At 40.8% G+C, this 17144-nt stretch overlaps 2 protein-coding genes and 2 pseudogenes across 2 annotated transcripts; 3 read left to right on the forward strand and 1 right to left on the reverse strand.

Annotated features, from left to right (window-relative positions):
* Nucleotides 1-490: 490 nt before the first annotated feature.
* On the forward strand, nt 491-2974 carry LOC121790318 (annotated as a pseudogene).
* Nucleotides 2975-6599: 3625 nt separating this feature from the next.
* On the forward strand, nt 6600-9366 carry LOC121790319 (magnesium transporter MRS2-3-like). Its single transcript, XM_042188567.1, has 6 exons — nt 6600-6989; nt 7653-7883; nt 7977-8105; nt 8494-8504; nt 8711-8864; nt 8951-9366. Exons 1-6 carry the CDS (start codon nt 6630-6632, stop codon nt 9236-9238), a joined length of 1173 nt encoding a protein of 390 aa, XP_042044501.1. The 5' UTR covers nt 6600-6629; the 3' UTR covers nt 9239-9366.
* Nucleotides 9367-13341: 3975 nt separating this feature from the next.
* On the forward strand, nt 13342-15785 carry LOC121790317 (annotated as a pseudogene).
* Nucleotides 15786-15812: 27 nt separating this feature from the next.
* Nucleotides 15813-17009, reverse strand: LOC121790316. The gene is made up of 3 exons (XM_042188566.1): nt 16892-17009; nt 16290-16780; nt 15813-15965 (listed from the first exon to the last, which is right to left on the reverse strand). The coding sequence occupies exons 1-3, from the start codon at nt 17007-17009 to the stop codon at nt 15930-15932; spliced, it is 645 nt and encodes a 214-aa protein (XP_042044500.1). The 3' UTR covers nt 15813-15929.
* Nucleotides 17010-17144: the final 135 nt, after the last annotated feature.

Here is a 17144-nt window from a genome sequence, read left to right on the forward strand (position 1 = left end):
AACACAGGAAAGTAAAGTTACTAGGAATCATATTCCGGGATTCATTTTCTCAGGAATTATTTTCCTTGCCAACTTTACTTTTCCGTCAACCAAACATGGTCTTTAAGTTATTTAAAATGAAGGTTTTCATATACTTTTATGGGACATAAGGAATATATCATTACAAGACGGAGAATTTCATTTCTACTCTCAACTTTTTGATTAATCAGTGTAAATGGAGGAGAATTTGGTCCGAAATGGGCCTCTACTAATATAAAACACATGTTTTGTCAAATTTTTTTATGAAAGTGTGAACCAACTTTAGCATGAAAAACCAACCACTTCAGCTGAGCACTTTCCCAGAAATTTCGAAGAAACACATAAATTCCAAACACTTTTTGCTTTCTCATCTCATTTTGAACACTCTCAAGTCCAGCAAGAATCCAAGTCAATGAAGATCATCACCATCATCATCATCATCATTATCCATCCAATTACAGCAACTCCACACACCTTCATCCCAATATATCTAAATCCCAGTTTCAAGCATCTCTTCACCATTTGATCCTCAACTTGTTCACAAACTTTCAGAGGAGAAGATGGTTGAAGAGAGGCTAGGTGAGAGGATAGGTTTGAGGGAGGATGTGATTCAAAGGGCTTGCAAATTGTCCATGAAGGCTCATGACAAGGGGAAGCCATACCTCCACGAAAAAACCCGGGCACCACCGATGTTTTGTTGGCCTTCCCGGATCATGGTGTGTGGATGACTGGTACACTAGGGATCCCTTCGGTGAAGTTAAGGTTGATGTCTCATTATTTCCATGTATAAGAAGTGTTGGCAATGAAGAGATAGGTTTGGTTAATGAAGCTTTTGCTAGGAGGTTTGATGCCTTATTGAATAGATCATCACTTGCAACTGAGGTAAAATCTTTGATTTGGAGTCTATTGTTTTCTTGAACTTGTTTTAGTTTGATTTGGATGATCTTAATTGCCAAAAATGGGCGGTTTGAGAACTATTTTAAAATGAGAACTTTGAAAACTAAAAATCATATCAGTTCTTTGATACATTATTATCAGTTGACATCACAAAATATATCAGTTCTGTCATGATATGTTATTAATATAAATTGTGAACTGATATATTTCTGTGTTCTGACTTTAAGAAATGTTTTGAAATAAATCATCTCTTTGCTAGAAGTTATGTAGTAATTGAAGTGTGTTTGAACTAAAAATGGATCTCAGGTGGAGAAAGCTATGTCTGAGGGGAAGCAGATCATCTTCACCGGGCACTCCTCGGGGGCGCAACACGGCCGTTCTAGCCGCCATTTGGTGCTTGGAGAAACACATAAGGCCCAACCATTCTCAGACAATGCCTGTGTAACTTTCGGGTCACCTCTAGCCGGAAACCACGTCTTCTCACACGCTCTGAGGGCGCGAGAACTGGTCCCGTTGCTTCGTCCACTTTGTGATGAGGCACGACGTCGTACCACGGATAACCCTAGCCCTCTCTCGAGCATCCAGCGGTGGCTGCAGGCCGTCCTCGAGTCTCTCAACCCGAGATCACAGTTTCACCTGCAGGACTCCTCTGCAGCGTCCGGCTTCCTCCTCTCGGTCATGAGGAACGCGCTGTCCGTGGCAAGCCACGCCGCGTGCATCCTCAAGGGCTGCACCAGTTTGCTGCTGGAGACTGTTGCAAGCATAGTTGATCTCAGCCCTTACCGCCCTTTCGGGACCTTTATCTTCTGCCCCGGGAATGGGAAGCTCGTCGTGGTGGAAAATCCGGACGCGGTGCTGCAGCTGCTCTTCTTCTGCCTTCAGCTCAGCCCTGAGGAGGAGAACACAGAGTTTTGTGTAAAATGATGAGAGCCATTTTTTATATGAAAGTGAATTGCAAGAGAGCCTACATATGCAAGATGTGACATATTTAGACAGCCTTGTGAATATCCCTTTAGAGGCTCATTCCACTTCCAAATATTCAGCTGCACTCAATGATCTTGGCATTGTATGTTCTACTCCATCCGTTGCTATTTGTTTAGTAGTGAAATTTAAGCCGCTGCTAATCCGCTGCTAACCATTTTTACCGGCGGAATTATGAAAATAACTAGTGACACACGCATGATCATGATGCTTTTGTATCCGATTTTCAGATGGCGCAAGCGAGGCTATGCCTTCGTGCAGCGGGGGAGCTGGAGAGGCAGAGGATGGAGAACCAGAGGAGAATAGACTCCAACAGAGACACCATCAAAGAAGCATTAAAAAAGATACATGACTACAAAACCAGCTGTGAGATTAGGAAGATTGGCTACTATGACACATTCAAACTCCAAAAGGACATAACTGACTTCAATGCCAATGTGAAGAGGCAGGAGCTCTCGGGGATATGGGACGAGATCGTGGAGATGATCAAGCGATACGAGCTGCCAGACGGGTTTGAGGGGGTAAGGAGTGGGTGGAGCTAGGGACGTTGTTCAGGCGGCTGATGGAGCCGCTGGACATCGCGAACTACTATGGACATTTGCTGAATGAGGATACGGGGCCTTACATGGTGAAGGCGAGGCCGAAGAGGTACAGGTTCACGCAGAAGTGGAGGGAGCACGCGGAGGGGATGGGGGCCGGGGGGAGCGCTGAGACGACGTTTTGGGCAGAGGTGGAGGAGCTGAGGGAGAAGGGGTATGATGAGGTAAAGGGTGAGGTTTTGAGGCTGGAGGAGGAGTTGTTTGGATGGGTTAGGGATGGATGGGTGGGGAGAGATGTGTTTTTGGAGGGTTCTACTTTTGCTAAGTGGTGGAAGACACTACCTCATGAGCATAGGTCTGGTTCTTGCATTGCAGCCTTCTTCAAGAATTGAAGTTTTGGCTTTTGAATAATATGGGTGGAGCTAAATGCACCCCAAGATACATCAATAAAACCTCACTTGCTAAAAGGGATTTGACATCTCTCTGTAGTTGATATCTATGTAAAAAAAAATAATAGAGATGGCCTTACTCATGAAAAATCTAGTCATGCCAAGAAAACTAAAACAAACACTCACTCCAGAAATCAAAATAAACAACATTACAGACAAGCAGGCAGCTCTCAAAAACATTGTACTACAGTGACAATTATTCATCACACATTGAATTCTAGATAGCAATGCAATTATTGAAGCTTCATATAGGAAACAGAATCAACTCTTAGCATGGAGTGAAACCTCAATTTGAAGCTAAAAAGATGAAGATTCACTAAAACTGATAAATCATAAAAACAAAGCATTTATTTGAGAAGGTTTATGCATATCTTATTACTATATAACTGAAACTTCCCCATCTTGCTCTAGAATTCTCTTGTGACAGAAAAGGCAGAGCTTGGATCTACAAGGAGTTGTGTTTCTAATTTTTGAAATATTATCATTTAAAGTGGAACATCTAAAAGAGAAGATTCGGATGAAGGAAAGTATATTACTGGAAAAATTGAAAAAAATGATCCAATAAAAAAGGCATTGCATTAGATGGTTTGATGTTGTGTTTTGGTAAATATTGAGTGTGGATGAGATTTTTTATAATTAAATATATGAGACCGCGGACCAAATTGGTAAATAGACTTGTGCCACAGTAATCAAATAGCTTTGTTACAGAGTAAAAAAATATGCAAAGCTCAAAATCAAATGAAGATGTTTACTAGTTCATGATATCAAGTTTATTATAGTAGAAGAAAAAATTAACAACATTGGCATACAATAATAGTACACAATATTAATAAATAAATGTTGTGATTACTGAATCCGAAAATATGTTAGAAATAGTGGGAAAAAATTCTCAAGCCGTGTACAAGCGGTACTCTAACTATTACAATCGAAAGGAAACTTTGCAAAAAAGAGGAATGAAAATTACAATGGAAATAAAGCAAACCAAATTTATAAGTCGAGTCGAGGAAAGCCCTCTTTCCGCAAGACAAATTACGCCCCGGCTAGTGCTCACGGAAAGACGTATTGCCCACAAAGATAAAACGACTTCCTCCTAGCGTGTAGAAGCACCTCAAACCCGCTAGGCACCGGCGAACTTGATGGAGTTCCGAGAATCGAGCTATGCAATGCTCCTAGAATGTGAACTAGGATGTAGAGAGCTAGAGAAGAGAGAATGCTTGTTGTAGTGTGTACTTCATCTCTCAAACTCACACCTATTTATAGGATAGAAGTGACCACACGAGAGGTCGGCATTAAGGTACCTCATTATGCATTTGGGGGTTACCTAAGATGAAAGGCCATAGGTCTTGGCCACATCAAAAGTTTCCCACATTTTCCACATGTTTCTAATAAAATATTCATAAATCTGATTAAGATAGGAGAAAACTTATTTATCAAATAAAATTGTTTTTTTGACAACAAATAGGGTTATAAGTAGGGCTGACAATTTTTGACACGACACGATAACACGACACGAACCGGCACGAAAATAATGGGTTTGGGTCAGAGCTTATTGGGTTCGTGTCCTTATCGGGTCGACCCGTTAAGGACACGAAAATTTCGTGTCGTGTTCGTGTCGTGTTCGTGTTATCCGTTAACAATACGTGTTCGTGTCGTGTTCGTGTTATCCGTTAATAAATAATATTTTAATATTATTAATTCTTATTATTTTCATTTTTAATAGGTTTAACCGTTATCAGGTCGTGTTGTTATCGAGTCGTTATCGTGTCATCTCGTGTACGTGTTGTTATCGTGTCGTGTTGACCCGAATTGGTTCGTGTCGTTAATGGGTTCGTGTCGTGTTCGTGTCGTGTTCGTGTCTGAGGATTTCGTGTCGTGTTCGTGTTCGTGTTTGAGGTTTTCTTAACGGGTCGTGTTCGTGTTTGCTGTTATCGTGTTCGTGTCGTTATCGTGTCGACACGATAACGACCCGACACGCACGATTTGCCACCCCTAGTTATAAGAGCATCCACAATAGCGCCTAGCGCACCGCCTAGCCGAACGCCGGCGCTAGGCGGTGCGCTAGGCGAACTATTGCAGCCGCCTAGCCGATTTCGCGGAAAAAAACCACCTAGCGCTCGGCGGTTCCGCGGCGCTAGGCGGTGCGCTAGGCGATCCGCTAGGCGCTATTGCAGCGTCCGGATCGCCTAGCGCACCGCCTAGCGCGAATTTTTAATTTTTTTTTATTTCCGAAACACTATATATACGCGACTTGCCCGTCATTTTCATTCGCACCACTTGTATTAACGAGTACTCTCTCTATCTTAATTTCTGTACAAGATCAACACCTAGAAATGAGTAACGCCGGTGGTAGTGGTGGGAGTGGTGAGGAGTAGTGGTGGGATATACCCTAGGTGGACCGTCTTTGTGAAGACGATCCGATGCCCAGGAGATGAGAAGAAGGCCTACTTTGCGGCACGGCAGGAGTCGGCGCGCAAGGACGTGGAACGCGCATTTGGTGTGCTCCAGGCTCGATGGGCGGCAGTTAAGGGGCCAACGCGTTTGTGGCACGTCGACTGCATTGCTGATATAATGTACGCCTGTATAATCATGCACAACATTAGGGGTGGCAAATCGTGCGTGTCGGGTCGTTATCGTGTCGACACGATAACGACACGAACACGATAACAACAAACACGAACACGACCCATTAAGAAAACCTCAAACACGAACACGAACACGACACGAAACCCTCAGACACGAACACGACACGAACACGACACGAACCCATTAACGACACGAACCAATTCGGGTCAACACGACACGATAACAACACGTACACGAGATCACACGATAACGACTCGATAACAACACGACCTGATAACAGTTAAACCTATTAAAAATAAAATAATAAGAATTAATAATATTAAAATATTATTTGTTAACGGATAACACGAACACGACACGAACACATATTGTTAACGGATAACACGAACCCGACACGAACCCGACACGAACACGACACGAAATTTTCGTGTCCTTAATGGGTCGACCCGATAAGGACACGAACCCAATAAGCTCTGACCCAAACCCATTATTTTCCTGCCGGTTCGTGTCGTGTTATCGTGTCGTGTCAAAAATTGCCAGCCCTACACAACATGATTGTCGAAGATGAAGGTGGACAACTGACTGATTGGGCCAACGACGATAATGAAGCATGTCCAAACCACGGCGTAGCCGCCCCTAATGTACCCCACGATGAAGACGGCCGCCTCCAAGCACATGCCGACATGCGCCAAACGGAGGCTCATATTCGACTCCAAAAGGATTTAATTGAAGAGTTATGGGCGCGGAGGACTGCACGATGTTAGTTTTTTTTTAATTATGTAATTTTTTTTAATTAATGTACTTTTTAAATTTTATTAATATTAGTGAATTTTCTCGTTTTTGTGGCGTAAATTTAATTCCGTATATTGTGTGATTGTTAATTATGTCATTTTATATAATTGTTATTAGTGATGTGACTATTGATGTGGCTGGGCTATTTATGATGTGGCTAGGCTATGGCTGGGCTATTTATGATGTGGTAGAAGGATTTTTAGTGGTGATGATGTGGCAGTGGCTAGGCTATGGCTGGGCTATTCCCATTGTGGATGGCCTAAGGATTGACCAGCTGATTCATAAAGAGTGTAAAAAAAGTCGAATTTTTCATGCAAAAGGGTTTGAAGATTGGGTTGAGAGTCACGAATTGTATTCGAAATCAGCAATAATGAAGTATCCAGTGGATTCAGCGGAAGCGGGGCGAGCGAGGAAGAAGGGGGCGTGGGTTCGGGCGTGGCTGGTGGTGAACTCCGCGGGGGAGGCGGAGGTGGTGGAGGCCGGCAAGCACGCCATCATGCAGCGGACTGGTCTCCCCGGCCGAGATCTCCGCATGCTCGACCCCGCTCTCTCCTATCCCTCCACCGTCTTGGGCCGAGAGCGCGCGATCGTCGTCAATTTGGAGAATATCAGGTCGATCATCACTTCTCGAGAGATGATTTTTCAAAATTCCAAAGATCCTTTGCTTACTCCTTTTGTCGATAAAATTCAGCAAGTGTTTCGCCATCGTCAGGCTGTCGTATCCAGCCAGGTTTTCCCTCTCTCTCGTCGTTGACTTTGAGTTGGTTGAATTGGGGAGGGAGATGGTGTATTGTGAATATTAGGGATTTTTTTTGTATTGCAAGTTGAATTTGTTCTGTTCTGTTCTGTTGCATTAGACTTTGTTCGGTAAAAGGAATTGGAATTGAAATTGGAGGTAGAATTCTAGGGCATAATTCAATTCCAAATCCTTTGTTTGGTAAAAAAATGGAATTTGAAAATATTATCTAGTGTGTCTAGGTGTATTGTGTGTGTAGTTTGTGACTGTGTGTGCCGTGTCTGTTATGTTTATGTAGTGTTTGAAGGTGCACAATTTTATACTAATTCAAATTGTGGATTTGAGAGGAATTGGAATTGTAATTCAATTCAAAATTCAGATATTTGGCGATAACAAACATCGATTTGGAACTGTGGGCTCTAATTCCAATTCCACAGCTCCAATTCCATGACATCGAACCAAGCCTAATAATTGTTTTTATGAAATTTCTACACATATTTCCGTGTCAAATTTGAGACAAAATTTGCATAGTTTGGGTACTACAATAATTGGTAAAATTCAGGATAAAATTGAAAGAGGTATGATGGTTAGGTATATACTTCTGCATTTGTATATGGTGTGGTGAGTTTCTCACTCATTGATGAAATGATGTTGAAGGAGTCTGGAGAGGAAGGAAACAAAAAACCAGTGTGGACAGATTTTTATGGCTCGAAAGAGCCGGAACCAATGGCAGATGGTGGTGACCAAATTTATACTTACCAACAAAAGAAAGAAGAGTGGAATGCAGAGGAAACGGGAGAGAACGTGCACGATTTGAAGATTCTTCCATTCGAATTTGTTGCCCTCGAGGCATGCCTCCAGGCTACCTGCAGTAGCTTGGATGATGAAGTATGGCTAGATTTCTTGGGCAATTAACACTGTTTTTTAGTCTAGATTTTGGTAACTAATTTGTGTTGTTGTGTGTATAAACTCATGAACTAGGCAACAAGACTGGAGCAAGAAGCTCATCCAGCATTGGATAAGCTCACTTCCAAGATTAGCACTCTCAATCTAGATCGGGTTCGACATATTAAGAGCCGTTTGGTGGCAATAACTGGGCGTGTGCAGAAGGTTTGAGCTCTTTCGGATTTAAATGCTTTTTCAACTAGCTTGAGTTTGTGTGGTTCTTCGGTTTCTACTGTTGCTCTGGATGAACTCTGTTACAGATTTCCATTACCTTATGCATGCTTGGAGTGCTTGCTAAGTACACAACCCCACTGTTTCCCATCCCCAAGTAAAACACACACACACACATCAGTTAAGTTCTATAAAAACTAATAGGGTAGTTTTGACCATTGGAGTGCTTGATAAATTCATCTGCTGCTTTTGAGAACTTTGGGCTAATCGATATCTGTAAGACATGAACAAATCGGAAACGTTTGTTTCTCAGTAGAAATAATCTGTCTGGTGTAATTTTTTTTCCAGCACCATAACCTTTGAAAATGGCTGAGTAATGTAGGTGAGGGATGAGTGGAGCATTTGCTCGATGACGATGAAGATATGGCAGAGATGTATTTGACAGAGAAGTTAGAGGAGGAGGAGGCGCTTGAGAATTCTTCTACCAAAGAGCAAGACATGGTAGATGAGGAAGCAGATCAGTATGGCAAAATCAAACCTCCATTTTACTCCATACTTTAATCAAATTCACGTAACTAATGTTCTGATAATTAGGGCTAATTTCGAGACAAAGATGGACTTGATGATGCTGACGAGCAGCAAGCTCCGAGCATGCAAAGTTCTAGCATCAAGAGTCTCGATGTGGAGGAGCTCGAGATGATTCTAGAAGCATATTTTGTACAGATTGAAGGCACGTTGAACAAGTTATCCGCTGTAAGGCTTCTTATTTCAAATATCAAGAATGTGATAATTTGTACAGTTTATAGAAAAGACACTAATTTGGATGAGTTTTTCGGTAGCTGAGAGAGTACGTTGACGACACAGAAGACTACATAAACATAATGCTGGATGACAAGCAGAACCATCTCCTGCAAATGGGAGTGGTGCTCACTACAGCGACTTTGGTGGTGGGCGCGTTTGTGGCGTTGACTGGGGTGTTTGGCATGAACATTGGCATCGAGCTCTTCGACCCCAAGTTATATGGGATGCCCGAATGGCTCTGGACCGTCGGTGGAAGCATCATAGCCTCTGTTTTCTGTTACGTAATCGCTGTTGCCTGGTGCAGGTACCAACGCCTCTTGGAATGAAGAGGGAGGAGGAGAAGAGTTATGTTTTTTTCTTGCTTGCTTTACCACAATCCAATGTAGATCTTGTAGCTTTTGAATTAGTTATGATTATGAGTTGGTTACTTCACTTTTTGGTGAGAGATACAAAGATGTTGCCCATTTTATGAAATTGATTTTTTTTTAATAAATTACCATCTCTCCCTTATTTTGTAAAGTGAAATAAACATTTAGCTTAATGGGCCTCAGAGCCCGCAATGAAGGTGGGGTCCTGAAACCCATAATGGTTTCCGGCCCAAAGCGTTGGATACATATATATTGAAATTATCTTGAACAAAATAAAATTAGTATTCAATCATCGATCGTCACATCTTTTGATACGAATAATTTATGTATTCAATCATGCCAAATTTGAGAGAGAATTTTAAAATGGGTCCAAAGACTAAAACATGATTGTGCACTTGCTGGCATGTGAAATTGTAATATTTTGATGATACTACAAGACTGAAAATTCTCGAAAACTAGTAGGTCCTTTATTATTTCAATGAAGGGTTCTCTTTTTTATTTTTATTTTCGCAATATATCACACTGACACATCATTTTATGGACTACTCCGTATTTAATAATTTTCCATAAGGATGCTTTTAAGTACTACTAGTATTTATCAAATTATGCCATGTAATGACCTAATACGGCTCCATAATGACCTTATTCTCGCTAAGTACACATAATTAATATACTATGGGGGTGTTCGGTTTGCAAGATTGTATCCGAGATTAAATTTATAGGGGTTTAGTTCATGAGATTCAATCCAACAATTCAATCCTAGATGGATATCATGAATAAATTAGTCAACTAAACCCCAATATGAATAAAATATCTATAAACTCTATCCTAAAAATTAATCGTTTATAATTTATCTTGGAAACCCGAACCGCCACCTATAAAATTGTGTTACAACTAAAATGATCTAAAAAATGACTTTTGTGTATTCAAAATCTGATCTATCCATTTTTCAATCTAATGGTTGAGATTTTATCCCTAATTATGCATTATGATTTAATTATTCATAGAACACTGCCTATATACAGATGTATTTATGACCACATGCATGCTAGCTGAATGACTATATGCATGTATGTGCAAGGATAAGAATCCCATGTCCCAGAAGAAAAAAACCCCAGTCACTAGATTTTTGTCTCTTTAAATTGCTCCATTTGTTTGGATCAAGACTTCCCATGTTATGTGCCCATTCTTCAAATCTTGGACTCATGTCCACATCCACAACATGTATCTTGTATCTATACTGCCTCCCATTGTATATATCACATATCAAGATACTTAAATATTAGGTTTATCTGACTAAAATATAAAGTTACATGATTTGACACACAAGTTAATGACCAATATCCAAATATTGTACAAGTGCTAAGTTGTAGTGGCCCTTAGCATGATATGAATTTGGAAAGGTTGTGTCACCAAATTAATTGCCATATTTTTATGGGATAAGGCTAGTGGTCTTCTATTTTCATGTACATGTTTTTCTTGATTTTGAAGATGCTAAAGCTTCTTTCCTTTATGAGGAACTCTATGAATGAATACATGAAACACCAACATAGATATACCGTATAGCAAATAGGGTAAACTCATGATACTTTAAATTGTGAAGTCATCATCAAGAAAAACTCATAATTCAGTGAGTGAGTGGATTTGTAAATTTTTTGTGCAAAATGCATGGAAATGATGAATTGCTTGCTCCTCTTTAATTTATTGCATTTGTTTCACGCGTTTTTGTAAATTGTAACCATCTTCCAACCTCTTCATGGTGATGACCACATATCTATAAATAATAAATCAAATAAAGTTTCACATCCAAAATTAAATGCATCATCCAAACATCACCCTCATATATATATAGAGCTAAATCAATTCAATGCCAAAATATCAAATTCACTGAATAAATTTACTATTATCAAATATAGGTGTATATATGTATTTAATGTATCTTGAGAAAAGTACTAGCAATTTCTTAAATTTCATTTTTAAACAACAAGAAAACTCTAGTACTGTACTCTACCCTCCAACCACTCCCACATGCCATGCTTCATTTTTCTATTTTTTTTTCTTATGATAATTTTCTATCTATGAAATTAATGAGGGTGTAATGATCAAGTTAGGCCATACAAAAATTGAGGAGAGAGAGATTGATGGTTCACCTAAATGACCTATATATTTCAACCATATATATGTTCGGTTGAAAGGACTATGTCTACTACCAAAATTCAATAATCTTTACTCCTATGTTGACACAATATTGAAGTACATATATTCAACCAACAAATCATGTTCCTAGAATTACCTAATAATATATCCCATGTGATATATTGGCATTCCTCGTTTTCGACTCTACCTATGAATTAAATGAATTATTCATTGCATAGTTATGAGTTTTGACACACTTTTGTTACACCTAGAAGTGATTGTTTCAAACAAATTTCATATGTTTATTTCTATTAATTTTTGGCATACAATTTAGTTAGAATGGAATACATCCCAACAGCAAAAAGTTATACTCCGTAATTAAATTTTTTTTTTACTAAGGGAAAAAGGGCTTGAGCCAACAGACAACGGCAAGCAAATATTTATGACAAGAGATCAAGAGTCATACCGTATAAATCCAAACAAAAAAACAATATAAAAAACCTAACTAATAGCAAAATAAAGAAAACAACACAGGTGACCTAATCAAACAAAAGCAACATTAACAACATGCAGAAAGAAAAGCACTACGAAAAAACCAAACTCTGGCAACTTGGCTCCACACAACTAATAAATAAAAACATGATTGAGGTGAGTTGAGAGTTCAATAAGATGCTCCTTAATTGGTTAACCTTTTCACTCATATTTTTATTTTATTTTATTTAAATATAAAAGGGTACATAGGGATTGAACCACATGACTCTAATTAATGACCTACGAAGAAAAAATTGATCCACCATGATTGCTATTAAATTGTGTTAGTTAACTAACCCCTATGCTGTCCTAGTTCATATGAAATTATTATGCTCAATTAACGGCTTTTAACTGCCACTAAATAGTTCCTCAATTCCACATTTAATTCCTTAAATTAGGACCAATCTATATATCTATCAAGTTTAGATTTTTAGGACGGCTTTAGATACATGGAAAATCCAAAAAATTAAACATGTAATGTGAATCATAAAACATGTCGTCCAAATTTACATATAAATTCGTATCGTATCCAAAAATTCTGTTTTTAGGAGACATAAGGAGTATAATTTATCAGCAACGTATCAAAATTATATAGTCAGCTATGTTGGTGTCTCTAGTTAGATTCGAACATATCCATGCCCTCCAACTTTATGTCACGGAGTAAATATTGACAAAGGAAATATAATTAAAAGTCATACTAATATTTAATTACAGCTAAAGGCTAAAGTTCACATGCATAAATCAACCTGTAGCTTTTTGTCACGCTATTAGCCACTCTCACCAATATTTTTGCTGCATTTAATTTATGCAACTATCACCTATATATATGTATGATAATGTTGTGTGTCTTAGTACATACACTATTGTTGCTTATTAAATTATTACTGTAGTCCATTTTAGTTTTCTAAACATGCAAATGGTAATAAATATTGATAATGTTGGTGTGTATGCATACACTATTGTTATTTATTAGTACTATTGTCCATTTTATGTATTTGGAAACATTTGAACTTCAAAAACATCAATCGCGATGCCGTTTTGAATAGTTTTTCTCATATTCAGAATTTTTTCGAGATACAATAGCATGAAAAAAATATTTGTTTGTCCATACAACATATAAGTCCGTGAGAGAAGTGGCAATTCTGTTAAAATATTGTCATGGTGCACAAGTTAAATAAAGTCATTAAACAATTAAACATTCTACACAAGAATGTCCAGTTCATTTTCATTTCTTAATCCCCCAATTACCACTTAAAACAAAAACCCTCCATAATTAGTGCTTTAGTTAATTCACAAGCATATGCCCACTGGTGTGAAGACCACCCTAATACGACACCGTTTATCCTAACCCCACGACGTCGTTTACCTCTCCATTCTACTCCTATATAACCATTCACCTCAAACCAGTAAAAAAAAAACTGCCCAACGAAATCCAACCACCGTGATGCCGCCGGCGCCACCGCTTCCAACCTAATCACTCTCCAATTCCTTCCTAAAACAACAATGTCGGGCTCCAGCAAGCAGGCGCAGGCACACGAGCTGAAGCAACGCGTGCTGACGTGTCTCCACAAGCTCTCCGACAGGGACACCCACGCCGCCGCCGCAGCGGAGCTGGAGTCCATCGCCCGGAGCCTCCCCTGCGCCGCCCTCCCCTCCTTCATCTCCTCCATCACCTCCATCGAGTCCTCCGACCTCTCCCCCGTCCGCCGCCACTGCCTCCGCCTCCTCTCCGTCCTCGCCGTCGCCCACCGCGACGCCCTCTCCCCCCACCTCTCCAAAATCCTCTCCTCCGTCCGCCGCCGCCTCCGTGACCCGGACTCCTCCGTCCGCGCCGCCTGCGTCGCCGCTGCCCTCTCCCTCGCCTCCCACCTCCCCTCCCCTCCCTTCGCCTCCTCGCAAACCCCTTCCTCGAGTCCCTCTTCTCCGAGCAGGACGCCGGCGCCCAAAACGGCGCCGCATTGTGCCTCGCCGCGGTAATCGAGGGCTCCCCACATCCCGACGCCGGGAGCCTCCGCAGGCTGCTGCCCAAGCTCGAGAAGCTCGCGAAATGCGATGGATTCAAGGCGAAAGGTGCGATCTTGGCGCTTTTTGGAGCATTGTTGAGGTCGAGGGAGTGCTTAGCAGTGGCGGAGTGAGGAATTTGATCAAGTGTTTGGTGGAGTTCTTAAGCAGCGAGGATTGGCGGCGAGGAAGGCTGCTGCGGAGGCGTTGATGAAGGTGGCGGCGGTGGAGAGCCAGAGAGATGCGCTCTCGGAATGTAAAGCTTCTTGCTTGAAGGCTTTTGAAGCTAGGCGATTTGATAAGGTTTGATTTTTGGATAAAGATCGGATTTTTATTGGTTTGGATTCTGTTAATTGTAATGTGTGTGTGTGATTTTGATAATCAGGTGAAGGCTGCGAGGGAGAGTATGAATTTGATGGTGGAAGCTTGGAAGGAGATTCCTGATCCAACGGCTGAGGTTTCATCTAAAGGTATGATCTTTAACATAACTTGATTTCAGCATTTCACTTTCTTTCTGGTTTCCTATTGCCCTCATTGTGTTCTTATTGATTCGGCGGTATGCAGAAACTGGGGCTGGCTCGAAAACAGAACCATCTTCACAAGTGAAGAAAATTAGCCAGCATGGCTCTGCTGCTTCTGCAGCAAGGGGGAGAGCTTCTGTAGGGAGCAATGGGAACAGAACTGGTCCTCCAATGTTCCGAAAATTGGATAGCAAGAAGCCCTCCAACGCGAAAGTAGACGTTTCTGCTGCTGATGATGATGCTCGTATTAGCTCTTCTGCCACGCCTGTTTCTGGATATAAGCGTGGGGATGGGGTGTGTGGAGAGGAGAGGAGACGGTTTGAGAATCCGGAAATCAGAAGGGCGCTGTTCAGTGAGAGCTACGAGAAGCGGGATCATAGTGTTGTAGTTAGTAATGAAACCGGAGATATGTGTAGGAATCAGAGTGACTGTGAAGACCTGTCTCTGATCAGGAAGCAGCTTGTTCAGATTGAAAATCAGCAGTCGAATTTGTTGGAAATTCTTCAGGTAGTTATATTTTTGTCTGCTAAGTGTACTACATTTTCTATCAGCTATGATTTGCTGATTTTGTTTATCATTGTTTTGTAATCCAGAGATTTGTTGGGAGCTCACAGAGAGGCATTCAGTCACTGGAGGCGCGTGTGCACGGTTTAGAGCTCACGCTGGATGAGATCTCGTATGACTTTGCCGCCTCCACAGGGAAGATGTCTACAAATGGAGCTTCGTGCTGCTCGCTGCCAGGTGCAGATTTCCTCAGCTTGAAGCTGCGCAGAAAGACACACGAGCTGTCTGCCTCTTGCGGAACCTCTCCATCGACTGCAGCAGCTGGCAGCATTCCTTGTAAGAACGAAGACAGTGGCAGAGGGTTTCTGTTGCAGAACCGGAGGCGTCCCCTCCATGGGGGGCGTGGGGTTATAGTGATGAACCCACTAGCTGAAATCCCTCCTCAGGTTCATGCTTGATTGAGGATTTTCAGACATCATTCTTCCTGACCAAGAATGTTTTGAGCTATGTTTGTCAACTCAATGAGAGAAGATATGAAGAAATGGCCGATGGACCGCCTTTTGGCCGGTGTTGCTCCCGGCAGCGGTGGCTCAAAATGTTGTAGAGTAGATGCATTTTGTAATCCATTTTCATATGTAGTGATAATCTGTCTTGATTTAGGATGATGACTATATCATCATTTGTATGTACATAGTGCTGTGAAATGAGATCCAACTTTTCTAATGTGAAAACTCATGACTGACATATCTTTTCATCCAGAAAATATGAATATTGAATACATATTGAAGAATGCAAACACTATTTTAGATTAACTTTGAAAATATTTCAACTACAGATTCTTGGGAAACCAGATTATATATTTCATGTCACTCTGAAAATGCAACTTACTACTGTAAGATTACAAGTGATTGTCATCATCTCTCTTCCAAAACACACCGATCACACGAAACGCCCTGTCAATGCCACCACTTCTTCTCAGACAAGGATATAAGCTGCCAAATTGATGAACAAGTAATAAGCAAGTGTCAAGATTGATTAACCGCGACATTTAAAAGATGTTTAGAGTTTGATACAAAAAATATTGATATAAGAGGAGATCTAGTCATTGAAACCATCTCTTAATGGTGATTAAGTGCAAACAATAAAGAGTTTAAATTTATGAAAGTAATGATACAGCACTCATCAGATAAGAAGAGAACTAGGAAAAACAGAAAGGAAGTAAATGCTTCATAGCAAAATACATATTCCTATGAACAGGCAAGTGGATGCACAAACAGGAAACAAGCAACGTAGTTGAGAGGTTTTCATTCACTAACCTGACGAGCAACTTGCGCCAATCGCCTACTGTCTCGGGATGACTCTGACAACAAGCTAGCCTTGGATGACTGCTGATTCTTACGAGTGCTTTTATCAACTTCATTTCTCTTTTCTACCTCAGGTGACAGTGACACCTTCATTTCAGATTCGTTCATGGCTCCTCTCTTGCGCTTCCTTTGAAATGTGTATTTGATGATTCTTTCCCTTACGGGTTGGCTTGGCATATCACCATTTTCAACATCCCCTTTAGAAACAGAAGGCAAAAAACTTTCTTCAAGCTCAGTTTCTTCCCCTAACTGCACCATCTTTTCCTTCAACCCTTCACATTCCTGGTCAATGCATTTGTTCTCAACTTCATCTGTGCGTAGTATTGGAGCTACGGATGAAGGACTCTTACTGGAGTAATCATCATCTTTGACTGAAACAAGATTATGTCTTGATGAAAGTTCGGGCAATGGATCAGGTCTCTCGGGAGGATCACTTGGCTTCTCTAGTCAAACATGTTACTGTTCTCTTTGTTTAGTAGATCTCTGTCTTTTCCGACGAAAAGGTAGGAAACTACTTAACTTAACATCCGCCAACAATTTGTACTCAAGTTCACTCTGTGTTCTAGCCCTGAATGATGGATCTTTGCTCTTGTATTCAACCTTTTCCCCTCTTCGCTGCTGTCTTATCCAACAGATTCCCCTCACACGCACGGATTCTCTGCGTACAGCCATTTCTATATAGCCCGGGCTCTTTATAGCTGTCTCTTAATGCTATTGAAGCAAATCCCGATCCCTAATATGTGAACTGCATGTGCAATCTTTCTCACTATAACAACACTCGGAACATTCCTTTTGCTGCCTTGGGTT

The sequence above is a fragment of the Salvia splendens genome, unplaced genomic scaffold (genome assembly GCF_004379255.2).
Source record: "Salvia splendens isolate huo1 unplaced genomic scaffold, SspV2 ctg475, whole genome shotgun sequence".
In the NCBI taxonomy this organism is placed as follows: Eukaryota; Viridiplantae; Streptophyta; class Magnoliopsida; order Lamiales; family Lamiaceae; genus Salvia; species Salvia splendens.